The following is a 26,534-nucleotide window of genomic DNA, read 5'->3' as shown; positions in this document are numbered from 1 at the left end:
GCTGCTTCATAACTACTGTTTCCGGCAAACCTGAAGGCTTGTGCGGAAACAGGGTTATCAGGGGCATTCGGAGCTTGATAATTCGGCCCCATGGTAGCAGTAGTGGATGTTTCTCCAGTTATTACAACCACAAGCAAATAAAGCAGAATGGATCTGCAACATGGTCCAGGGCTCCAGGCATGAATCTCACATAGCATGGCCAGAAAACTTCATAGAGCTTACCTATGAGAACAGATAGTCTGAAGCCATCTCCTGAAATCAGGTTTGTGGGTAATCTGGAGGAAGTGTATAGATCATTTAGACAAAGATTTAGCCTGTAAATGAAAGCAACAAACACATGCACTTTGCCAAGTGATCAGAAAGTAGCATTGCTTTTAACTGTTGCTGGGGCAGAAGCATTGGACATATATAACAGTTTTCAATTATCTGAAGCTGATGGTGAGAATTATGAGATGGTTATGGAAAGATTTGCTGCATATTGCACACCAAAGAAAAATGAGACATATGAACGTTTTGTGTTTAACTCTAGGGTGCACCTACCACATGAGACAGTGGAGGAGTTTGTCACTGGCCTCAGATTAAAATGCAGGTCTTGTAACTATGGTCCTCTGCAAGAATCTTTAATCAGAGATAGACTTCTGAAAGGCTTCATTAGTAATAAAACATGTGAGAGGCTACTAAGGGATTCTGATTTGATTCTGCAAAAGGCTGTGTGAATTTGTCAGTCTGCAGAGCAAACCAAAAAACAATTAGGTGTCTTGTGTAAGCAAGATAGTCAGGAAATGGTTAATAATGTAAGAACACATAGACCTTCAAGGGGACAGTACCCTTACCCATACCTGTCAGAGAGAAGGCATAAGAATAAAGTGGATATACAAGATGAAAAGCACAAATGATTTCTCACATGGGAACTGTTGAAAAATGTCACAAATGTCCTGCCTATGGGCAGAAATGTACGATCTGCAAAAAATATAATCACAATGTAAGCAAGCTACACAACTACATGCTGTTACATATACAGCATATACATTCTGTATACATATACCTCTAGCTCTAGTGATGATGATGTTTACGTGGACATGGTAAAGCAAGTACCTATGACAGATAAGGAATGGATTGTAGATGTGGAAGCACATGGTGCACTAATACCATTTAAAGTAGATATTGGAGCAGATACCAATGTTATTCCAGAGGCTCTATGGAAAAAACTACAACCTAGACCTAAACTTTAGAAACAAACTAAAGTACTGAAAGCATATAATGGACTTGACATTCCAACTGTGGCTCAATGCATACTCACCATAAAGCATAACTCCTCAGTCACAAAACACCTTTTTGTTGTGGTTCCTGGAGAAAAGGTTCCTTTAATTTGATTACAATCTATACAACAACTTGGGTTGTTCACGAAGCTTTTTGAGATTACAGAACAAAAGTACAAATGCATTGATACCTTACTTGAAAAGTATAAGGATGTTTTCAGTGGACTTAGTAAACTCCCCATTAAATATAAAATTGCTTTAAAGCTGGGAGCAATGCCTGTGATTCATGCTCCTTGCAAAGTACCAGTAGCCCTATGAGAAAAACTTAAAAACGAACTATAGCACTTGATAAAGTTGGATGTCCTAGAGCAGATACATGAACCAACGGAATGGGTTTAATCTTTGGTAATTGTGGCAAAAAAGTATGGTTCCCTAAGGATGTGTCTGTACCCCAAATAGTTAAATGCCAGTATTAAAAGGGAACACTATCAAATACCAACACCAAATGAAATCCATGGGGAGATGGATGATGCCAGCTGTTTACAGTTCTCGATGCCTCTAATAGATTTTGGCAGGTACCACTAGAGAAAGGAAGCAGGCACATATGTACTTTCAATAAAGGTACTGTTTCAGCGTCTCCTGTTTGGTCTGTGTTCAGCACCCGAAATATTCCACCGAACCATCTAGCAACTGATGGGGTAAAGGGTGTCAAAGTGTACATAGATTACATTCTGATATGGGAGGCTAATGAAGCTGAGCATAATGAATGACTTAAGAAAGTATTACAGAATGCACATGACAAATGGTTAAAGTTAAACCAAACAAAAGTATAGATTTCTGCAATCATAAATTCTTCATCTGGGTGAGATCATCTCAAATTCTGGAGTGAAGCCTGACCCTGCCAAGGTCAAGGCTATTGAATGCATGCCAAGTCCTGCAAACAAGAAAGAATTACAAGGGAATGGGAATGGTAACCTACTTGGGCAAGTTCATTGCAAATCTCTCAAAGAAACTAAACACATGAGAGGTCTACTGGTAAAGACTGTTGAGTGGCACTGGGGAACGGAGCACAAGACTGAATTTGTATTACTAATGGAATTGCTAATGAGAGCACCTAGACAACAGTTTTTTGATGCTTCACGTAAAACAAAAATTTCCACAGATGCATTCAAAGATAGACTTGGTGCAGTCTTGTTACAACATGATGGCACATGGTGGAGGCCTATTGTATACCCGGCCAGGGCTTTTACAGAAACAAAATACAAATATGCTCAGATAAAAAAAGAGACACTTGGCATAGCTTTTGGCTTTGAGGCATTTCACAATTTTGTTTACGGTACTTCATTCGCAATTGAAACTGATTATAAGTTTCTAATAACAATTTCTCACTAAGGGGCCTATCTATCTGGCAAGTCTTCAGACTCGCCAGAAACACAAGTTATGGGCAGGCAGACAGGAATCGCCACAATTCAACCCGATCGAGTATGATTGGTTTGATTGACACCCCCTGCTGGCGGCCCATTGGAATGCTGGCGGCCCGTTTGATTGACACCCCCCTGTTGGCGGCCCGTTGCAATGCTGAATACGGAGAGCGTATTGCTCTCCGCATTCAGCGATGTCTGTCGGACCTGATCTGCACTGTCGGATCAGGTCCAACAGACATTTGTTAAATTGGCCTCATTGAGTTATTATTATTATCAGCTATTTATAAAGTGCCAGCAGATTACGCAGCGCTATACAAGTAATAGTAAAACATTACAGGAATGTATTACATACACAAACAAGTACAGTATTGGTGTACATTACAGTTGTAGGTGCAATAATTGAGTTATACAAAAGGAGATGAATGTCCTGCCCTTGAGCACAATCAGTAGTAGTTCACTTTAAATACAAAGTGTCCGGCAGGTAGAAAGGCTCTCAAGGTTACAATCTAAGGGAGAGGGAATGGACACGAAAGGTAAGGGAAATAAGTCTGATATAAGGTAGGGTAAACTAAAAATGGGTGAAGTGTGTGGCGAGCAAATGAGGGTTGGGAGAGTATAACAGAATATGGTAAAGTGTCAGTACAGAGGCTGTGAATGTGAATTATTGCCTCTAATCTGGTTCGTTAGTGACAGCTGCACCTAATTGCTGTTAGGTGTTTATATATTAAAGGTAAACACCAGGGGGGGTGGTGTAGGGCTAGTGCGTGCAGATTTTCAGAGATATTGCTGTGGGTGTGAGCTTGGAAGTTGCAGGGAGATTTTCAGAGATATAGCTGTGGGTGTGAGCTGTAACAAAGAGAGTGGTAAGGTAAAACTTCCTGTTGATAAAGTGAAGGAATAGGGGGAGGTGTCTTGGAAAAGAGTAGAGGGGGAGAGGGTAGATTGGAATGTACAATTATAAAGGTTAAAACCAATTCCATATTAGCCCAAGAGATATAAGGAAAACAACAAAAACACTCAATGAGGCATATTTAACAAAGGTCTTGCGGACCTGATCCGATAGTGCGGATCAGGTCCGCAAGACCTCGCTGAATGCAGAGAGCAATACGCTCTCCGTATTCATCATTGCACCAGCAGCTCACAAGAGCTGCTGGTGCAACGCCGCCCCCTAAAGACTCGCGGCCGGGTGTCAATCAACCCGATCGTACTCGATTGGGTTGAATTCTTGCGATTCCTGTCCGCCTGCTCAGAGCAGGCGGACAGGGTTATGGAGCAGCGGTCTTTGTGATCGCTGCTTCATAACTGCTGTTTCTGGCGAGTCTGAAGACTCGCCAGAAACAGGGGCCCACAAGCTCACTACGGAGCTTCTTAAATGGGCCCCAATGTCTTGATTGGAGATATCAGTCAGATGATTTACCTTGGAAGTTGCAGGGAGATTTTCAGAGATATTGCTGTGGGTGTGAGCTTGGAAGTTGCAGGGAGATTTTCAGAGATATTGCTGTGGGTGTGCGCTTGGAAGTTGCAGGGAGATTTTCAGAGATATTGCTCTGGGTGTGAGCTTGGAAGTTGCAGGGAGATTTTCAGAGATATTGCTGTGGGTGTGAGCTTGAAAGTTGCAGGGAGATTTTCAGAGATATTGCTGTAGGTGTGAGCTATGGAAAGCGCCACCTAGAATTCAGAGACTGTAGCTCAAGCTGCAAAAATATGACTATATATTGGAGTTTTCCCTTGGTAGTCATCTTTTAATCACAGATACCTTGTCAAGAATGTGGTCTGAACTGACCAGGTCTCCGGATGATGGCAGTGATACTGATGTGGATGTGCATATCAACAGCATTGTGATGTTGGGACTGATTTTACCAGTAATGTGGAAAAAATTGCAACAGGCTACTGCAGAAGATGAAACTCTTCAAAATGTGATACAAGCAATACTTTCGACAAATAAGAAAATATACATGCCAAAACAATACTTTGCACACAGTGATGAACTATCTGTGCTTGACAATGTACTTTTGAAAGGCAGGAGATTGGTAATTCCAGTTTCTCTCCAACAAGAAATGCTAAAAAACCCCCACATGAATGACATTTAGGGATACAAAAATGCAAGAGGAGAGCAAGGGAAGTTCTTTTCTGGCCTTCAATGATGAGTGATATTGCATCTGCAGTCTCTTTAAGCCCCACCTGTCAGTCATTGCAGCAATCCAGTCCAAAAGAACATTTACTGCAGAAAGATATGGTGAAGATTCCTTGGCATACAGTGGGAGTGGATTTCTTTTCACTCGATGGACATGATTACCTAGCAATGCTGGACTCTTATTCATCATACCCAGAGGTTGCCAAACTCAGTAATACATCATCAGAGCATGTATGTAGTAAATTACGAGCTATATTTTCAAGGTTTGGCATCCCTACAATACTAAAAACAGACAACGGATCCCAGTTCTCTTGCAGGTACTTTAAGGCATTTTCTGAAGAGTTTGGATTTCTTCACAGAACGTCAAGTCCCAAATATCCTCAAGGGAATGGATTAGCCAAGTGCAGATTCAAAATCATTAAGAGACTATTTACAAAGGCTAGTCACTTAGGTTAGGAACCACAGGTAGCTTTGCTTAATTATCGAGCAACATCTTTGGAAGGGGGCAAATCTCCTGTAAAATTATTCTTCGACCGTCAGATAAATACAAAGCTACCACAGTTGCATTTGACACAGTATAATTATAGCAGAAACTTGCATACTTCATACACAGAAAAGAAGAAAGGAATAAGGGAACGTTAGAAAAGGAACTATGACAAAAATGCAAAGAATGTAAAAATGCTGCACATTGGGGACACCGTAAAGATCTGGACAGGTCAACGCTGAATGAATGAAGCTGTAGTGCTGCGTAAAGTCACAGACAGGTCCTTTGAAGTAAAGAGAGGGACAAGGCAGGTACTTAAACGGAAGGTACCACTGCCTGTAAAACCTTTCTCCCAAATATAGCCTCAGAAGAAGCAAAAGTATCAAATTTGTAGAATTTTGAAAAAGTATGAAGCGAAGACCTTGCAAATCTGTTCAACAGAAGCCTCATTTTTAAAGGCCCAAGTGGAAGCCACAGCTCTAGTAGAATGAGCTGTAATCCTTTCAGGAGGCTGCTGTCCAGCAGTCTCATAGGCTAAGTGGATTATACTTCTTAGCCAAAAAGAAAGAGAGGTTGCCGAAGCCTTTTGACCTCTCCTCTGTCCAGAGTAAATCACAAACAAAGCAGATGTTTGACGAAAATCTTTAGTAGCTTTTAAGTAAAACTTTAAAGCACGAACCACGTCCAGATTATGTAAAAGACGTTCCTTCTTTGAAGAAGGATTAGGACACAATGATGGAACAACAATCTCTTGATTGATATTCTTAGTAGATACCACCTTAGGCAAAAACCCAGGTTTTGTACGCAGAACTACCTTATCTGTATGGAAGATCAGATAAGGAGAATCACATTGTAAAGCAGATAACTCGGAAACTCTACGAGCCAAGGAAATAGCCATCAAAAAAAGAACTTTCCAAGATAAAAGTTTGATATCTATGGAATGAAGAGGTTCAAACGGAACCCCCTGAAGAACTTTAAGAACCAAATTTAAGCTCCATGGGGGAGCAACAGGTTTAAACACAGGCTTGATTATAATCAACGCCTGACAAAATGCCTGAACGTCTGGAACATCCGCCAGACGCTTGTGCAAAAGAATAGACAGTGCAGAAATCTGTCCTTTCAAAGAACTAGCTGATAATCCTTTTTCCAAACCCTCTTGGTGAAAAGATAATATCCTGGGAATGCTAACCTTACTCCATGAGTAACTTTTGGATTCGCACCAATAAAGATATTTACGCCATATCTTATGGTAGATTTTCCTGGTGACAGGCTTTCGTGCCTGTATTAAGGTATCAATAACTGACTCGGAGAAGCCACGCTTTGATAAAATCAAGCTTTCAATCTCCAGGCAGTCAGCCTCAGAGAAATTAGATTTGGATGATTGAAAGGACCTTGTAGTAGAAGGTCCCGTCTCAAAGGCAGGGTCCAAGATGGAAAGGATGACATGTCCACTAGGTCTGCATACCAGGTCCTGCGTGGCCACGCAGGCGCTATCAAGATCACCGATGCTCTCTCCTGCTTGATTTTGGCAATCAGTCGAGGGAGCAGAGGAAACGGTGGAAACACGTAATCCAGGTTGAAAGACCACGGCGCTGCTAGAGCATCTATCAGCGTCGCTTCCGGGTCCCTGGACCTGGATCCGTAATAAGGAAGCTTGGCGTTCTGGTGAGATGCCATGAGATCCAGTTCTGGTTTGCCCCAACGATAAATCAATTGAGCAAACACCTCCGGATGGAGTTCCCACTCCCCCGGATGAAAAGTCTGACGACTTAGAAAATCCACCTCCCAGTTCTCTACACCTGGGATATGGATCGCTGATAGGTGGCAAGAGTGTCTCTCTGCCCAGCAAATTATTTTGGAGACTTCTAACATTGCTAGGGAACTCCTTGTTCCCCCTTGATGGTTGATGTAAGCCACAGTCGTGATGTTGTCCGACTGAAATCTGATGAACCTCAGGGTTGTCAACTGAGGCCAGGCTTGAAGAGCATTGAATATTGCCCTCAATTCCAGAATATTTATTGGGAGGAGTTTCTCCTCCTGAGTCCACAATCCCTGAGCCTTCACGGAATTCCAGACTGCACCCCAACCTAGAAGGCTGGCATCTGTCGTTACAATTGTCCAATCTGGCCTGCGAAAGGTCATACCTTTGGACAGATGGACCCGAGATAGCCACCAGAGAAGAGAATCTCTGGTCTCTTGATCCAGATTTAGTAGAGGGGACAAATCTGTGTAATCCCCATTCCACTGACTGAGCATGCAAAGTTGCAGCGGTCTGAGATGTAGGCGCGCAAACGGTACTATGTCCATTGCCGCTACCATTAAGCCGATTACCTCCATGCACTGAGCCACCGAAGGGCGCGGAATAGAATGGAGAACACGGCAAGAATTTATAAGTTTCTTTCATGTAATTAGCAAGAGTCCATGAGCTAGTGACGTATGGGATATACATTCCTACCAGGAGGGGCAAAGTTTCCCAAACCTCAAAATGCCTATAAATACACCCCTCACCACACCCACAAATCAGTTTTACAAACTTTGCCTCCTGTGGAGGTGGTGAAGTAAGTTTGTGCTAGATTCTACGTTGATATGCGCTCCGCAGCAGGTTGGAGCCCGGTTTTCCTCTCAGCGTGCAGTGAATGTCAGAGGGATGTGAAGAGAGTATTGCCTATTTGAATTCAATTATCTCCTTCTACGGGGTCTATTTCATAGGTTCTCTGTTATCGGTCGTAGAGATTCATCTCTTACCTCCCTTTTCAGATCGACGATATACTCTTATATATACCATTACCTCTACTGATTCTCGTTTCAGTACTGGTTTGGCTTTCTACTACATGTAGATGAGTGTCCTGGGGTAAGTAAGTCTTATTTTTGTGACACTCTAAGCTATGGTTGGGCACTTTTATATAAAGTTCTAAATATTTGTGTTTAAACATTTATTTGCCTTGATTCAGGATGTTCAATATTCCTTATTTCAGACAGTCAGTTTCATTATTTGGGATAATGCATTTGAATAATCAATTTTTCTTACCTTAAAATTTGACTTTTTTCCCTGTGGGCTGTTAGGCTCGCAGGGGCTGAAAATGCTTCATTTTATTGCGTCATTCTTGGCGCGGACTTTTTTGGCGCAAACATTTTTTCTTTATTATTTCCGGCGTCATACTTGTCGCCGGAAGTTGCGTCATTTTTGACGTTTTTGCACCAAAAATGTTGGCGTTACCGGATGTGGCGTCATTTTTGGCGCTAAAAGCATTTAGGCGCCAAATAATGTGGGCGTCTTTTTTGGCACCAAAAAATATGGGCGTCATTATTGTCTCCACATTATTTAAGTCTCATTGTTTATTGCTTCTGGTTGCTAGAAGCTTGTTCACTGGCATTTTTTCCCATTCCTGAAACTGTCATTTAAGGAATTTGATCAATTTTGCTTTATATGTTGTTTTTTCTTTTACATATTGCAAGATGTCTCAGATTGAGCCTGAATCAGAAGATACTTCTGGAAAATCGCTGCTTGATGCTGGATCTACCAAAGCTAAGTGTATTTGCTGTAAACTTATGGTATCTGTTCCTCCAGCTGTTGTTTGTAATGTATGTCATGACAAACTTGTTAATGCAGATATTTCCTTTAGTAATGTTACATTACCTGTTGCTGTTCCATCAACATCTAATACTCCTGTTCCTGTTAACATAAGAGATTTTGTTTCTAAATCCATTAAGAAGGCTATGTCTGTTATTCCTCCTTCTAGTAAACGTAAAAAGTCTTTTAAAACTTCTCATTTTTCAGATGAATTTTTAAATGAACATCATCATTCTGATTCTGATAATGATTCCTCTGGTTCAGAGGATTCTGTTTCAGAGTTTGATGCTGATAAATCTTCATATTTATTCAAAATTGAATTTATTCGTTCTTTACTTAAAGAAGTCTTAATTGCATTAGAAATAGAGGATTCTGGTCCTCTTGATACTAAATCTAAACGTTTAAATAAGGTTTTTAAATCTCCTGTAGTTATTCCAGAAGTTTTTCCTGTCCCTGATGCTATTTCTGAAGTAATTTCCAGGGAATGGAATAATTTGGGTAATTCATTTACTCCTTCTAAACGTTTTAAGCAATTATATCCTGTGCCATCTGACAGATTAGAGTTTTGGGACAAAATCCCTAAAGTTGATGGGGCTATCTCTACTCTTGCTAAACGTACTACTATTCCTACGGCAGATAGTACTTCCTTTAAGGATCCTTTAGATAGAAAAATTTAATCCTTTCTAAGAAAAGCTTACTTATGTTCAGGTAATCTTCTTTGACCTGCTATATCTTTAGCGGATGTTGCTGCAGCTTCAACTTTTTGGTTGGAAGCTTTAGCGCAGCAAGTGACAGATCATGATTCTCATAGCATTGTTAATCTTCTTCAACATGCTAATAATTTTATTTGTGATGCCATCTTTGATATCATTAGGGTTGATGTCAGGTATATGTCTCTAGCTATTTTAGCTAGAAGAGCTTTATGGCTTAAAACTTGGAATGCTGATATGTCTTCCAAGTCAACTTTGCTTTCCCTTTCTTTACAGGGTAATAAATGATTTGGTTCACAGTAGGATTCCATTATTTCAACTGTTACTGGGGGGAAATGAACATTTTTACCACAGGATAAAAAATCTAAATTTAGGTCTTCTAATTGTTTTCGTTCCTTTCGTCACAATAAGGAACAAAAGCCTGATCCTTCACCTACAAGAGCGGTATCAGTTTGGAAACCATCTCCAGTCTGGAATAAATCCAAACCTTTTAGAAAGCCAAAGTCAGCTCCCAAGTCAACATGAAGGTGCAGCCCTCATTCCAGCCTAGCTGGTAGGGGGCAGATTACGATTTTTCAAAGAAATTTGGATCAATTCGATTCACAATCTTTGGATTCAGAACATTGTTTCACAAGGGTACAGAATAGGTTTCAAGATAAGGCCTCCTGCAAGAAGATTTTTTCTTTCCCGTGTCCCAGTAAATCCAGTGAAGGCTCAAGCATTTCTGAAATGTGTTTCAGATCTAGAGTTAGCTGGAGTAATTGTGCCAGTTCCAGGTCTGGAACAGGGGCTGGGGTTTTACTCAAATCTCTTTATTGTACCAAAGAAGGAGAATTCCTTCAGACCAGTTCTGGATTTAAAAATTTTGAATCATTATGTAAGGATACCAACATTCAAAATGGTAACTATAAGGACTATTCTGCCTTTTGTTCAGCAAGGGCATTATATGTCCACAATAGATTTACAGGATGCATATCTGCATATTCCGATTCATCCAGATCACTATCAGTTTCTGAGATTCTCTTTCCTAGACAAGCATTACCAGTTTGTGGCTCTGCCGTTTGGCCTAGCAACAGCTCCAAGGATTTTTACAAAGGTTCTCGGTGCCCTTCTGTAATCAGAGAACAGGGTATTGTGGTATTTCCTTATTTGGACGATATCTTGGTACTTGCTCAGTCTTCACATTTAGCAGAATCTCATACGAATCGACTTGTATTGTTTCTTCAAAAACATGGTTGGAGGATCAATTTACCAAAAAGTTCATTGATTCCTCAGACAAGGGTAACCTTTTTAGGTTTCCAGATAGATTTAGTGTCCATGACTCTGTCTCTGACAGACAAGAGACGTCTAAAATTGGTTTCAGCTTGTCGAAACCTTCAGTCTCAATCATTCCCTTCGGTAGCCTTATGCATGGAAATTCTAGGTCTTATGACTGCTGCATCGGACGCGATCCCCTTTGCTCGTTTTCACATGCGACCTCTTCAGCTTTGTATGCTGAACCAGTGGTGCAGGGATTATACAAAGATATCTCAATTAATATCTTTAAAACCGATCGTTCAACACTCTCTCACGTGGTGGACAGACCACCATCGTTTAGTTCAGGGGGCTTCTTTTGTTCTTCCAACCTGGACTGTGATTTCAACAGATGCAAGTCTGACAGGTTGGGGAGCTGTTTGGGGGTCTCTGACAGCACAAGGGGTTTGGGAATCTCAGGAGGTGAGATTACCAATCAACATTTTGGAACTCCGTGCAATTTTCAGAGCTCTTCAGTCATGGCCTCTTCTTTTTTATAATTAAATATTTTTATTAAGGCAAGTAAACAAATACAACATCCGAAAAGTGTAGGATAACATCTCCATAACAGTATTACAGACCAATAGTTTAGCACAGTTATACAGTATGAATTAAAGTGTTTAAATACAGCAAAGTGTCACCCTACATCTATGCCAAATTTTGTAATAGTTGAGCACTCTGGTGTCCTCAATATAATAGAGACCCCGTCATGGGATCTGACACCTAATTCAAACTGAAGACGTCTTCCGAAAGTTCAGAAAGTCCTCACCATATACTGACAGAATCTACAGGGAATAGGTTTAGAGTAAGCTTGCGGGAATGTTTTATATATATTATACAATCATAGCCGAGTATGTGGATCAGGCAGGGGGCAGAAGGGAGGGAAGAGAGGGAAAAAAAAAAAAAAGAGGGGAAGTGTAGAGGAAGAAAGACTAGAAGGGATGACGAGAGCGGGGCAGGGAGAAGTAAGGAAAAGGTGCCCAGGGGCCATGTCAAAGGGGCTATGGGAGGAATTAGTGGTCCGGTAGTTATGAGATGTGTCGAGCTCATCTGGTTCATTCCCAACCTGCCTAGCCCTCACCTGGCTTAAGTGATTTGGCCAAATCCTCCCTTCCCTTTTTATAGTCGTCCTATATATACCAGATGGAACAGTAGAGGTTGTATCGCCCTTCAACTCTGAGTGAGTATTCCTCCATGTTCTGGATGTAGTCTAGAACCTCCAGAACAGGTGTCAGCGTCAAGCAAGTATGCCTCGTCCAATGTCTCGCTAGAACTAGCTTAGCTGCCAGTAGGATAGTAACGCAGAGCGAGCGCATTGGTTTTGGAAGGTCTTGTAGACCAAGGAGGAAGAGCGCTATTTCTCCTGTAAGGCTTTCAACCATTCTCAGTCGTTTTAGCAAATCTGTCACCTGAGACCAAAAGAATCTCAGTCTAGGGCATTCCCACCAAATATGTAGGTGTGTGCCTCTCTGCGCACAGCCCCTCCAGCATTCCGCCGAACGGGAGGGAAATATCTTGTGCAACCTGGCCGGGACCCAGTACCACCTGAGCAAGATTTTGATATACAGTTCAAATAGGTTAGAGCAGCGAGCCGCTGCAATGACATCTTGAAGAGCACGCTGCCAAGTCCCCTCAGGAGACACCACGCCTAAGTCTCTTTCCCAATCTCTGGTAGATTGCGTCTTAGTGAAGTGTGAAGAGCCAAGTAGTAGTTTATAATGAAATGACAGGGTACCTCGCAGGTATCTGCCCGTCATCCATCTCCTCTCCCACATAGTGAGAACTCGCGTATTTGTTTTATGGAATCCCCAGGACAGAAGGAGTGTAACCATCCGGAGATATTCGAATTGAAGGTCTTTGGGAAAATCAACTACAGGGTAAGCAGAAGGTGGCACCGCAAGGACATCCCCTCTATACAGATCTGAGATCAGGGCAATCCCTAGGGCCTCCCATTTTTTTGGGTGTGACTCGGGGAGGCAGTGCATCAGTGCTTTAATTGAATGAATTGGAGAGGGGTGCGGTGCAACCATATCGTGAGCTCGAAGTTCTCTCCAGCTTCTCAAGCATGTTTTGATAATGCGATTATGAATACCTTTCAGAACATCGGCATGGTCTGGGATCCAGATGAGATCAGCTAGGTCAACTCCAGCCGGTAAGGAACTTTGTTCTATTTGGAACCAGCGGGCGGTGCAGTCTCGGACCCCCCAGGCTGTAATATGTGAAAGCATGGCTGCTTTGTAGTAATAAGTGATGTTGGGCGCAGAGATGCCCCCGCATCTTTTATACTTCTGTATTTGAGCCAGAGACAACCTCGCATGCCGATCTTTCCAGATATATTTGTTAAAAACAGACTGAAAGTGGTTAAGGAGATAAGCCGGGACCGCAACAGGGAGACACCGAAAAAGGTAGGTTAGTCTCGGGAGCAATAGCATCTTTAGGGCCGCTACCCTTCCCGTCCAGGACACCTCCGCAATCCTCCAACCCGAGATAACCTGTCGAAAGTCCTCAAGAAGGGAACCATAGTTTGTAGCTATAATCTTTTTGGGGTCATGGGAAAGTATTGTACCTAGATGTTTCAGACCTTCTGTGGACCATTTGAACGGGTATAAGCTCCTCAGTTTTTCCAGTAAGGACGTGGGCAGACCCATAGCATACGCCTCCGTCTTGGTATAGTTCAATTTGTAGTACATTAGCTCCGCAAACTCGGCCAATATTTTAAATAGTTCCGGAAGCGACCCCTCCGGCTCAGATAGAAATATTGTCAAATCGTCCGCAAACAGCGCCAAGGTATGTGGGGTGTCATAGAGAACTAGCGGCTGAACATAGGGGATGGACCGAAGCTTGATCGCCAATGGCTCCATCAACAAGGCAAAAAGGAGCGGTGACAGGGGGCACCCCTGTCTCGTGCCATTCTTTATGTCGAAGGGTCTGGAGACAAATCCCACCCCTCTAACCCTGGCCGAAGGGCCAGAGTATAAAGCCATCACCGCCGTAACAAATGAAGGGGGGAACTGGAAAGCACGTAGAACTGCTATCATGTAATCCCACCGGACCCTGTCAAACGCTTTTTCAGCATCTAGTGACAGGGTGACCAGTGGGATCTCTAGCGAGGCCGCCTCAAAGAAGATATTTAGTAACCTTCTAGTGTTGTCCGAACCCTGACGGCTAGGGGTAAACCCCACCTGGTCAGGGTGGATCAAGGATGGGAGGACCCTGTTCATTCGCGTAGCAAGAATCTTAGCGTAAATTTTGACATCACTGTTTATAAGCGAGATTGGTCGGTAACTTTCACACATGGCGGGATCTTTCCCCGGTTTGGGTATGGTGATGACCGATGCCTCCAGAAGGTCTCTGGGAAAACTGCCAGTGTCCATGGCCTCAAGGAAAACACGAGTTAATAGGGGGCTCAGGAGTGCTGAAATTTTTTTATAGAAAGTGGCATCAAAGCCGTCAGGTCCCGGAGATTTATGGGCCTTAAGACCCTTTATTGTCATTGTCACCTCCTCTAAAGAGACAGGCATTCTGAATGAATCTTCCAGGTTCTCAGGAACCCGCGGCAACAGTAGGTCATCTAAGAATGCTAGAATCGCAGCTTTTGGGGCAAAGCGAGAGTTGGGGTCTTCTGCTATCTGATATAAGTGACTGTAGTATTCCGCGAAGGCTTCACCGATATCGCCTGGGGAATAGAATCTTTTATTACCTCTTGTAATAAAGGCAATTTTGTTAAGCAGAGTTCTCTGCTGGAGTTTGTGGGCCAAGAGTTTATCGGCTCTGTCTCCTTTATGGTAATATTTTTGCTTTAAAAGATAGAGATTTTTCTGGACCCTTTCGAGCTCGCGTAGTTCAATCTGTTTTTTAAGGGAGTGCACTCTCTGTATTAATGAGTCCGATCTGGTCCCTCTAAGCTGTTTCCGTAGATTGGTATAATCACAGTACAGTTGTGCCAAAGTGGCTCCTCTGGCTTTTTTGTTTTCCTTATCCTTTTGTATGAAAAGGCCTCTAAGATAAGCCTTGAGCGTCGCCCAAATGGTGAAAGCAGACATGTTCCCGGAATCGTTAATTCGGAGAAACTGCTCAATCTCCTGGACCCAAAAGGGAATTAGCGAGTCCGAGAGAAGATACGCAGGCAATCGCCAGGAACAACCTCCATCCTCCGCTTTAGAAAGGGAAGCCTCTAAAACCACAGCATCGTGGTCCGACCACACGCAGGGTACTATTGTTGCCGCCGACACCCTCTGGAGTGTCCATGAAGGACAGAAGAAATAATCTAGTCTCGAGAAAGACTGAAAAGGAGCCAAGTAGCAGGTGTAATCATCAACGTCAGGGTGCAGGGCCCTCCAGACGTCATGGTATGCATATTGAGAGATTAAGTTTCTAAAGAGTTGAGAACATTGTTCTTCTCCCTTGAGATGAGAGCGCCTCCCCCGAGATTTTCTGTCTCTGCTTGGGTCCCAGACCAGGTTGCAATCACCGCCAATAAATATTTGACCCTGCTTGAGCCGACTCACCTTGCTCAACAGTCTGCTGAGAAAATGCGTCTGGCTGACATTAGGAGAGTACAACGCTACCAGTGTGCACATAACATTGTCTAAACGGCAGACACAAATAACGAATCTGCCCGAGGGGTCAGACTCGCAATAAATGGGTTCATAAGATAAGTGTCTACCAATCAGAATAGTAACTCCTCTAGCCTTTTTATGGAAGGTAGAGGATAGACGGACAGGGAAATCCCCAGGTTTAAATATATGAGCTCTGGACTCCACCCAGTGAGTCTCCTGTAGAAATACTACATCTAGGCGTTGCGTTTTTAAGAATCTGGAGAGCAAGCTTCGTTTTGTAGGGGAGTTAAGGCCCCGGGCATTAAGCGAACAGAGCCTCATTCTGGTCAGAACAGTAGAACGGGGATGGAACGCCAGAGATGAGAGAGATAGAGAGAACAGAGGGGGTTGGGAAGGGGCAGAGAAAGAGCGGAAAGAGTGGAGAGAAAGAGAAAAGAGGGGAGAAAGAAAGGAAGAGAGAGAGAGAAAAAAAAAAAAAAAAAAGGAAATAGGAGGGGAGGGAGGGAGATGGACTGTGGAGGGAGGCAGGATATGATTCTCAGCACCTATAGATAGGTGTTTTGAGCTAGGCAGAGACTACTCCACTCTGCTATGGAGAGAGTGCGGGGGTCAGACTGGTTTTATCCCTCGCCACACCAGGATAGGTGTTTAGAGGGGGGGGAAGATAAAGCGAGGGGGAGCTCAACACCAAGGCTCCCCTCCACTACCAGTGTATCAGACACGTGATAAATCTATACTAATACAAAATAGCTGCAGTTAGGGAATACTAAAACCTGATAGGCAACTAAGGTGTGAGGAAGGATGGAGGCCCGGAGGAAAGGGTTAGGGAAGGGCAGGGAGGTAAAGGGAAAGGGGAGGGAAGGAAAGGTCAGACGTGTGTATGACAGGGTCCCTTTACATGTCATAGGTACACAGAGCTTCCAGCTCCAGAGTTGGTAAAAGAGGGGGGGGAGAAACGGGGGCATGTAGAGTGACACAAACTCAGGGTGTAGATACATTAAATGATATAAGTTTAGATGCCTTAACGGTCCTATACACAGATAAGTTACAGAATACTCAGGCAATCAGCCGCTGGCCACTCCCCCCTCCCCCCCCCAACATATATTAAGAAGGCAGCCTGTAGATTCAAAGCATTCAACAGTTACGGTAACATATGTCAATCAAAGTAGTGACCAATCCCCTCACAACCAATAGATATTAGTAGAGGTAAAGAACAGAAGAGCCTAAGAAGAGAAGAGATTGAGAAGAGGGAAAAAGGGAGAAAAAAGAAAAAAAAATGGCAGGCAAGGGAGGCCCAAGAGATAGGGACATCAGGAGAGGGAGTTGGGTCTGCAAGGCAGTTAGGGGAGTAGAGGGAAGGAAGGAAGGGAGTTGGGAGGGAGGGAAGAGAAGAGGGAAAGGGGAATGGGAAAGGGAAAATGAGGGAGAGGAGAGGGGGGAAGGAAGGGATAAGGGAAGAGGGTGGGGGGTGTATGGTAAAGGGAGGGAGAAGGGAAAAAAGGGGTAAAGGGGAGAGGGGGGAAGCGTAAGGGAAAAGATGGGCTACATAGAGTGTCACAAGTTCAGTAATTGAATACAATCAGAATATAATTTTGGATATCTCGAGGTTACATAGTGGAATAGGGCACTGAAAACAATTGTCACAAAATCAACATTGTTACCCCCCAACTCCGTCATGGCCTCTTCTAAAGAGAGAGTCGTTCATTTGTTTTCAGACGGACAATGTCACAACCGTGGCATATGTCAATCATCAAGGAGGGACTCACAGTCCTCTGGCTATGAAAGAAGTATCTCGAATACTGGTTTGGGCGGAATCCAACTCCTGTCTAATTTCTGAGGTTCATATCCCAGGTATAGACAATTGGGAAGCGGATTATCTCAGTCGCCAAACGTTACATCCGGGCGAATGGTCTCTTCACCCAGAGGTATTTCTTCAGATTGTTCAAATGTGGGGACTTCCAGAAATAGATCTGATGGCTTCCCATCTAAACAAGAAACTTCCCAGGTATCTGTCCAGATCCAGGGATCCTCAGGTGGAGGCAGTGGATGCATTGTCACTTCCTTGGAAGTATCATCCTGCCTATATCTTTCCACCTCTAGTTCTCCTTCCAAGAGTGATTTCCAAGATTCTAAAGGAGTGCTCGTTTGTTCTGCTGGTGGCTCCAGCATGGCCTCACAGGTTTTGGTATGCGGATCTTGTCCGGATGGCCACTTGCCAACCGTGGACTCTTCCATTAAGACCAGACCTTCTATCGCAAGGTCCTTTTTTCCATCAGGATCTCAAATCCTTAAATTTGAAGGTATGGAGATTGAACGCTTGATTCTCAGTCATAGAGGTTTCTCTGACTCAGTAATTAATACTATGTTACAGGCTCGTAAATCTGTATCTAGGAAGATATATTATCGTGTCTGGAAGATTTACATTTCTTCGTGTTCTTCTCATCATTTTTCTTGGCATTCTTTTAGAATTCCTAGAATTTTACAGTTTCTTCAGGATGGTTTGGATAAAGGTTTGTCTGCAAGTTCCTTGAAAGGACAAATCTCTGCTCTTTCTGTTCTTTTCCACAGAAAGATTGCTAGTCTTCCTGATATTCATTGTTTTGTACAGGCTTTGGTTCGTATAAAACCTGTTATTAAGTCAATTTCTCCTCCTTGGAGTTTGAATTTGGTTCTGGGGGCTCTTCAAGCTCCTCCGTTTGAACCTATGCATTCGCTGGACATTAAATTACTTTCTTGGAAAGTTTTGTTTCTTTTGGCAATCTCTTCTGCTAGAAGAGTTTCTGAATTATCTGCTCTTTCTTGTGAGTCTCCTTTTCTGATTTTTCATCAGGATAAGGCGGTGTTGCAGACTTCTTTTACATTTTTTACCTAAGGTTGTGAATTCTAACAACATTAGTAGAAAAATTGTGGTTCCTTCATTGTGTCCTAATCCTAAGAATTCTAAGGAAAAATTGTTGCATTCTTTGGATGTAGTTAGAGCTTTGAAATATTATGTTGAAGCTACTAAAAATTTCCGAAAGACTTCTAGTCTATTTGTTATCTTTTCCGGTTCTAGGAAAGGTCAGAAGGCTTCTGCTATTTCTTTGGCGTCTTGGTTAAAGTCTTTGATTCATCATGCTTATGTCGAGTCAGGTAAAGCTCCTCCTCAAAGGATTACAGCTCATTCTACTAGGTCAGTTTCTACTTCCTGGGCGTTTAGGAATGAAGCTTCGGTTGATCAGATTTGCAAAGCAGCAACTTGGTCTTCTTTGCATATTTTTACTAAATTCTACCATTTTGATGTGTTTTCTTCTTCTGAAGCAGTTTTTGGTAGAAAAGTACTTCAGGCAGATGTTTCAGTTTGAATCTTCTGCTTATAATTTCAGTTTTTTTCATTATAAGATTTAAACTTTGTTTTGGGTGTGGATTATTTTCAGCGGAATTGGCTGTCTTTATTTTATCCCTCCCTCTCTAGTGACTCTTGCGTGGAAGATCCACATCTTGGGTAGTCATTATCCCATACGTCACTAGCTCATGGACTCTTGCTAATTACATGAAAGAAAACATAATTTATGTAAGAACTTACCTGATAAATTCATTTCTTTCATATTAGCAAGAGTCCATGAGGCCCACCCTTTTTTTGTGGTGGTTATGATTTTTTTGTATAAAGCACAATTATTCCAATTCCTTATTTTTTATGCTTTCGCACTTTTTTCTTATCACCCCACTTCTTGGCTATGCGTTAAACTGATTTGTGGGTGTGGTGAGGGGTGTATTTATAGGCATTTTGAGGTTTGGGAAACTTTGCCCCTCCTGGTAGGAATGTATATCCCATACGTCACTAGCTCATGGACTCTTGCTAATATGAAAGAAATGAATTTATCAGGTAAGTTCTTACATAAATTATGTTTTTGATAACCTGGACTCCGTCAGGTAAATTTTCATTTCTACAGAATCTATCAGAGTCCCTAGGAAGGAGACTCTTGTGAGTGGGGACAGAGAACTCTTTTCCTCGTTCAATTTCCACCCATGCGACCTCAGAAATGCCAGAACTATGTCCGTATGGGACTTGGCAATTTGGAAGTTTGACGCCTGTATCAGGATGTCGTCTAGATAAGGGGCCACTGCTATGCCCCGCGGCCTTAGGACGGACAGAAGCGACCCCAGAACCTTTGTAAAAATTCTTGGGGCTGTAGCTAACCCGAAGGGAAGAGCCACAAACTGGTAATGCCTGTCCAGAAAGGCAAACCTTAGGAACCGATGATGATCTTTGTGTATCGGAATGTGAAGGTAAGCATCCTTTAAATCCACGGTAGTCATATATTGACCCTCCTGGATCATAGGTAGGATGGTCCGAATAGTTTCCATTTTGAATGATGGAACTCTGAGGAATTTGTTTAAGATCTTTAGATCCAAGATTGGTCTGAAGGTTCCCTCTTTTTTGGGAACCACAAACAGATTTGAGTAAAATCCATGTCCCTGTTCCTCCTTTGGAACTGGATGGATCACTCCCATAACTAGAAGGTCTTGCACACAGTGTAAGAATGCCTCTTTCTTTATCTGGTTCACAGATAATCGTGAAAGGTGAAATCTCCCTAGTGGACGGGAAGCCTTGAAGTCCAGAAGATACCCCTGAGATATAATCTCCAACGCCCAGGGATCCTGAACATCTCTTGCCCACGCCTGGGCGAAGAGAGAAAGTCTGCCCTCTACTAGATCCGTTACCGGATAGGGGGCCGTTCCTTCATGCTGTCTTAGAGGCAGCAGCAGGCTTTTTGGCCTGCTTGCCTTTGTTCCAGGACTGGTTAGGTTTCCAGGCCGTCTTGGACTGAGCAAAAGTTCCCTCTTGTTTTGTAGCAGAGGAAGTTGATGCTGCACTTGCCTTGAAGTTTCGAAAGGCACGAAAATTAGACTGTTTGGCCCTTGATTTGGACCTGTCCTGAGGAAGGGCTTGACCTTTACCTCCAGTAATGTCAGCAATAATTTCCTTCAAACCAGGCCCGAATAGGGTCTGTCCCTTGAAGGGAATGTTAAGTAATTTAGACTTTGAAGTCACGTCAGCTGACCAAGATTTAAGCCATAGCGCCCTGCGCGCCTGGATGGCAAATCCAGAATTCTTAGCCGTTAGTTTAGTCAAATGATCAATGGCATCAGAAACAAGAATTAGCTAGCTTAAGTGCTCTAAGCTTGTTAAGTATATCATCCAATGGAGTCGCTGCTTGTAAAGCCTCTTCCAGAGACTCAAACCAGAACGCTGCAGCAGCAGTGACAGGAGCAATGCATGCAAGGGGCTGCAGTATAAAACCTTGTTGAATAAACATTTTCTTAAATTAACCCTCTAATTTTTTATCCATAGGATCTGAAAAAGCACAACTGTCCTCGACAGGGATAGTAGTACGCTTTGCTAAAGTAGAAACTGCTCCCTCCACCTTAGGGACCGTCTGCCATAAGTCCCGTGTGGTGGCGTCTATGGGAAACATTTTTCTAAAAATAGGAGGGGGGGAAAACGGCACACCGGGTCTATCCCACTCTTTATTAATAATTTCTGTAAACATTTTAGGTATTGGAAAAACCTCAGTGCACACCGGCACTGCAAAGTATTTATCCAGTCTACACAATTTATCTGGCACTGCAATTGTGTCACAGTCATTCAGAGCAGCTAAAACCTCCCTAAGCAGTACACGGAGGTTCTCAAGCTTAAATTTAAAAGTAGAAATATCCGAATCAGGTTTCCCTGAGTCAGAGATATCACCCACAGACTGAAGCTCTCCTTCCTCAGCTTCTGCATATTGTGAGGCAGTATCAGACATGGGCCTTAAAGCGTCTGTATGCTCTGTATCACGCCTAACACCAGAGCTATCACGCTTTCCTCTAAATTCAGGCAGCCTGGCTAATACCGCTGACAGTGTATTATCCATGACTGCCGCCATGTCTTGTAAAGTAATCGCTATGGGCGCCCTTGATGTACTTGGCGCCATTTGAGCGTGAGTCCCTTGAACGGGAGTCAAAGGGTCTGACACGTGGGGAGAGTTAGTCAGCATAACTTCCCCCTAGACAGAATCCTCTGGTGATAATTTTTTTAAAGACAAAAGCTGATCTTTATTGTTTAAAGTGAAATCAATACATTTAGTACACATTCTCATATGGGGTTCCACCATGGCTTTTAAACATAATGAACAAGGAGTTTCCTCTATGTCAGACATGTTTATACAGACTAGCAATGAGACTAGCAAGCTTGGAAAACACTTTAAATCAAGTTAACAAGCCTATATAAAAAACGGTACTGTGCCTTTAAGAGAAACACATTTTGTCAAAATTTAAAAAACAGTGAAAAAAGGCAGTAAATCAAACGAAATTTTTACAGTGTATGTAATAGGTTAGCAGAGCATTACACCCACTTGCAAATGGATGATTAACCCCTTAATGCAAAAAAACGGATAAAAAAAACGAATTAAACGTTTTTTAAACAGTCACAACAACTGCCACAGCTCTCATGTGGCCCTACCTTCCTCAATAAACGACTTTTGAAGCCTTTAGAGCCCTTCAGAGATGTCCTATATCATGCAGGGGACTGCTGAGGGAAGCTGAATGTCTCTGTCTGTAATTTTAACTGCGCAAAAAGCGCTAAAATAGGCCCCTCCCACTCATACTACAGTGGAAAGCCTCAGGAAACTGTTTCTAGGCAAAAATCAAGCCAGCCATGTGGAAAAAACTAGGCCCCAATAAGTTTTATCACCAAAGCATATATAAAAACGATTAAACATGCCAGCAAACATTTTATATTGCCATTTTATAAGAGTATATATCTCTGATAGTAAGCCTGATACAAGTCGCTATTAAATCACTGTAATTAGGCTTAACTTACATTAATCCGGTATCAGCAGCATTTTCTAGTCCCTAGAAAAACTTAAAACTGCACATACCTTATAGCAGGATAACCTGCACGCCATTCTCCCTCTGAAGTTACCTCACTCCTCAGACATATGTGAGAACAGCAGTGGATCTTAGTTACAAGCTGCTAAGATCATAGAAAACGCAGGCAGATTCTTCTTCTAAATACTGCCTGAGAGAAAATAGTACAACTCCGGTACTATTTAAAATAACAAACTTTTGATTGAAGAAAAAACTAACTATATTTTACCACTCTCCTCTTAATACCTCCAGCTTTGTTGAGAGTTGCAAGAGAATGACTGGATATGGCAGTTAGGGGAGGAGCTATATAACAGCTCTGCTGTGGGTGTCCTCTTGCAACTTCCTGTTGGGAAGGAGAATATCCCACAAGTAATGGATGATCCGTGGACTGGATACACCTTACAAGAGAAAGTCTTGTCCGGAACTGCAACAGAATGTAATTGATCAGGATGCATTTCTGGTAAATGAACCTGATGAAGAGTCATCTTTTGAGGATACTGACAGTACAGAGGACATTCATGCCCATGTACAGTATCCAGGAGGAACACTACAACGGTCCTCACAAGGGGACCAACATACTTCAAGTGACAGAGCTGTCAGAAGGCCACAAAGACTCATTAAAGAATGTTAACTGCATTTGACACATTCATTGCTACTGCATTTTGTGTTATACTTAGTTTAGTTGTTCTAGGTTGATTGTCATGCCAGAAAATGTAGAAATTTTGTTTTTGTGAAAACTTGTTCTATTGCTAAGTATGAATGTTTGTTTGTGTTGCTGTTTGGTTTGTTTAGAAAAGGAGAGATGTGCTAAGCTGAGCCTGTAATGCAGATGCATAAGGGTCAGATAACAGGAAGGAAGCTCATGCCCCAGGAAGTGACAGAAAGCAGCTCAGGTGTCAGGGCTTAGAAATAATAAATAAGTTGATTTAAAAGAACGTTGTGGATCATTTCAATACATCATACAGCTGAACAACACAATCAGGCCCATTTATAAAGCTCCGTACGGAGCTTGAAGGGCCGTGTTTCTGGCGAGTCTTCAGACTCGCCAGAAACACAACTTATGAAGCAGCGGTCTAAAGACCGCTGCTCCATAACCCTGTCCGCCTGCTCTGAGCAGGCGGACAGGAATCACCGGAAATCAACCAGATCAAATACGATCATGTTGATTGACACCTCCCTGCTGGCGGCCGATTGGCCGCGAGTCAGCAGGGGGCGGCGTTGCACCAGCAGCTCTTGTGAGCTGCTGGTGCAATGTTAAATGCGGAGAGCGTATTGCTCTCCGCATTTAGCGAGGTCTTGTGGACCTGATCCGCAGTGTCGGATCAGGTCCGCAAGACCTTTGATAAATTGGGGCCAATGTATCTCATTTTGTTGTAAAATTAATTTTACAACATGAACTACATTTTGAATAACCCTTAGAAGGTGATTGAAACAACTTCACTTAATATATAATACAATTTAGTAATCTAGATTGATGTTTAAGGCAGTATTTCCTAAACAACTGCATTTTATGAGATACAGTTCTAATAAGTGATGGTAAAAAAATAAAAATAAATTATGAATGCTGCAAATCAAAATACAGCGCACTTTGCAGTTTCTTAGAAGTATTAAGAAGCAGAAACAACAAATACTGTTAGTTTATATTTCACTCTGTACTTATATGTGTTTCTGTATTATTTGTACATGATTGTGTCTTTCCATATTCCAGACCTTAAAAAACCTGAAATCTCCTGGAAAAAACATGATGCAGAGAAAGGAGTGAACATAATTACTTGCACTGCACCTGAACTGCATGAGGATTACACAATTAAATACTTTTCCTTATATGAAAATATGAATCCAGTCAGTAACTACAATGCTGAACAAAATGTTTTGAAAATGACCTTCACACAATGTGTGAATGATTTGTCCTACTACAGATGTGTTTATGTGATAAATGCAAAACGTTCTTCTGATTATCAGATAAAATCACCAGTCAGTGAGTCTCTGCAAACAAATAAAGGTGAGCTGTTTTCTCTATTGCTTATTATTATTCCTTTTTTAAAGGAAACTAACTAGTTTCAGATCAAGGATATGAGATTAATTATTCACCTCTTCATCTTCTTGTGCAAACTAATCAATTTAACTTTTTCAAATTATTAAAGAGACAATAAAGTATAAATTAAACTTTCATTACTCAGCTGACAACTGTGAACAACTTTCCAGTTCACTTCCATTATCAAAATGTGCACAATCTTTTATATGCACACACTCTGAGGCACCATCTTATGCTTAGGATTAGGGTTACGTTAGGGTTAGGTTTAGGGGTTAATATATTTATGTAGTGATACGGGAGGGTGGCAGTTTAGGGGTTAATAGGTTTTTTATAGTGGCGACGATGTCGGGGAGCGGCGGAATAGGGGTTAATCATTTTATTTTAGTGTTTGCGATGCGGGAGGGCTCCAGCTTAGGGGTTAATAGGTAGTTTATGGGTGTTAGTGTACTTTAGTTATGAGTTTTATGCTACAGCTTTGTAACGTAAAACTCATAACTACTGACTTTAGATGGCGGTACGGATCTTGTGGTTATAGAGTGTACCGCTCACTTTTTGGCCTCCCAGGCAAACTCGTAATACTGGCGCTATGGAAATCCCATTGAAAAAGGACTTTTTAAAAAGTGCAGTACTGACGTTGTGTGACGGCCAAAAAGGTGTGCGGTACACCTATACCTACAAGTCTTGTAGTAGCGGCGTTAGGGAAAAAGCAGCGTTATGAAGCATAAGGATGCTTTTTCACTCATAACACCAAACTCCTAATCTAGCTGACTGTTAGCACTAATATTACGGATAGCATCCTGTGTTACATTATTGTGACCTTTTAGCAAATAGCAAGAGGAGCATTCATTTTTTTCTTAAAGGGACACTCAAGTCAAAATAAAAGTTTATGATTCAGAAAGAGCGTGCAGTTTTAAGACACTTACAAATTTACTTTCCGATGTCTGTCACATGATTCAGGGGACTGGCAAAATGGGAGAAATTTGTCAGAAAAAAAAACTACTGTTTATTTGAAATTCAGTGTAGGTGTTATTGCTTTGTCTTTTTATTATGCCCTTGTTAATTATGCAACTCTACTGCATTGAGTGGTGCTTTAAATAATGAAAGACAGAGTAATGTGTCCCCACCCCTCATAACTCCAGACACCAAAGCAGAGACTCAACTGCTACAGGGGTACTTGTGTATCCAAGTGATAATCAATTAAATTCCTTTATGTCTCATTGACTGTAAGAAGATAAAATCACTGCACTTTGGGCTAGATTATGAGTGGCACGCTAACCATTGTGAGCTCAAAGATATGAGTTCTCAGGTGTTAGAGAAAAAAGGCTGCAAATGGCTTTAACATAGAGATACATACGTACACATGTCTAAATATGTATATGTAGTGTATATATATATATATATATATATATGTATATATGTGTGTACAATGCATATGTATTTAAATATTTATGTGTTTTACTGTATATGTACTGTACATATGTAACATTTCAATGTTCTTCACTTGCAGGATAATGTCCTTTTTATTGTAAATACATATTTCTATATCTATCTGAATATAACTATACCTGTATATTTATTCCTATAGACATATAATTAATATAGGAAGGTGCATTTGTTTTCGGAAGAATCAAAGAAAACAATGAAAATTGCATTTATTTTCTTTAACCACCCGAAAAACGAAAAACCTTTTAGTTTTTCGTTTTTTTTTGGTTGGTGTAAGCTGCGTACAGTAGTATACTACTACTACTGATCACAGGCCCGCAACAACTTTACTACTAACTAACTACAAACACAGAGCGGCTAGATTTAGAGTTCTGCGGCCAAAGGGGTGCGTTAGCTACGCATGCTTTTTTTCCCCCGCACCTTTTAAATACCGCTGGTATTTAGAGTTCACAGAAGGGCTGCGTTAGGCTCCAAAAAAGGAGCGTATAGCATATTTACCGCAACTGCAACTCTCAATACCAGCAGTGCTTACGGACGCGGCCAGCTTCAAAAACGTGCTCGTGCACGATTCCCCCATAGGAAACAATGGGACAGTTTGAGCTGAAAAAAAACCTAACACCTGCAAAAAAGCAGCGTTCAGCTCCTAACGCAGCCCCATTGTTTCCTATGGGGAAACTCTTCCTAAGTCTGCACCTAACACCCTAACATGAACCCCGAGTCTAAACACCCCT

The 26,534-nt window shown here is 42.0% G+C and overlaps 1 protein-coding gene across 5 annotated transcripts in view; it reads left to right on the top strand.

Moving 5' to 3' along the window:
• Positions 1-26,534, top strand: part of LOC128638648 (uncharacterized) — a 421,261-nt gene that overhangs the window by 146,295 nt on the left and 248,432 nt on the right. For 4 of the 5 annotated variants that reach the window (XM_053690741.1, XM_053690739.1, XM_053690740.1 and 1 more), the window contains one exon: positions 24,034-24,327. The exons of the other annotated variant lie outside the window; for it this stretch is intronic. In XM_053690741.1, the coding sequence (XP_053546716.1) occupies positions 24,034-24,327 (294 nt within the window). The remainder of the gene's footprint in view (positions 1-24,033; positions 24,328-26,534) is intronic. 5 annotated transcript variants of the gene reach the window in all.

This window comes from Bombina bombina, chromosome 8 (genome assembly GCF_027579735.1).
Source record: "Bombina bombina isolate aBomBom1 chromosome 8, aBomBom1.pri, whole genome shotgun sequence".
In the NCBI taxonomy this organism is placed as follows: Eukaryota; Metazoa; Chordata; class Amphibia; order Anura; family Bombinatoridae; genus Bombina; species Bombina bombina.
This window is presented reverse-complemented; position numbering and strand designations above follow the sequence as displayed.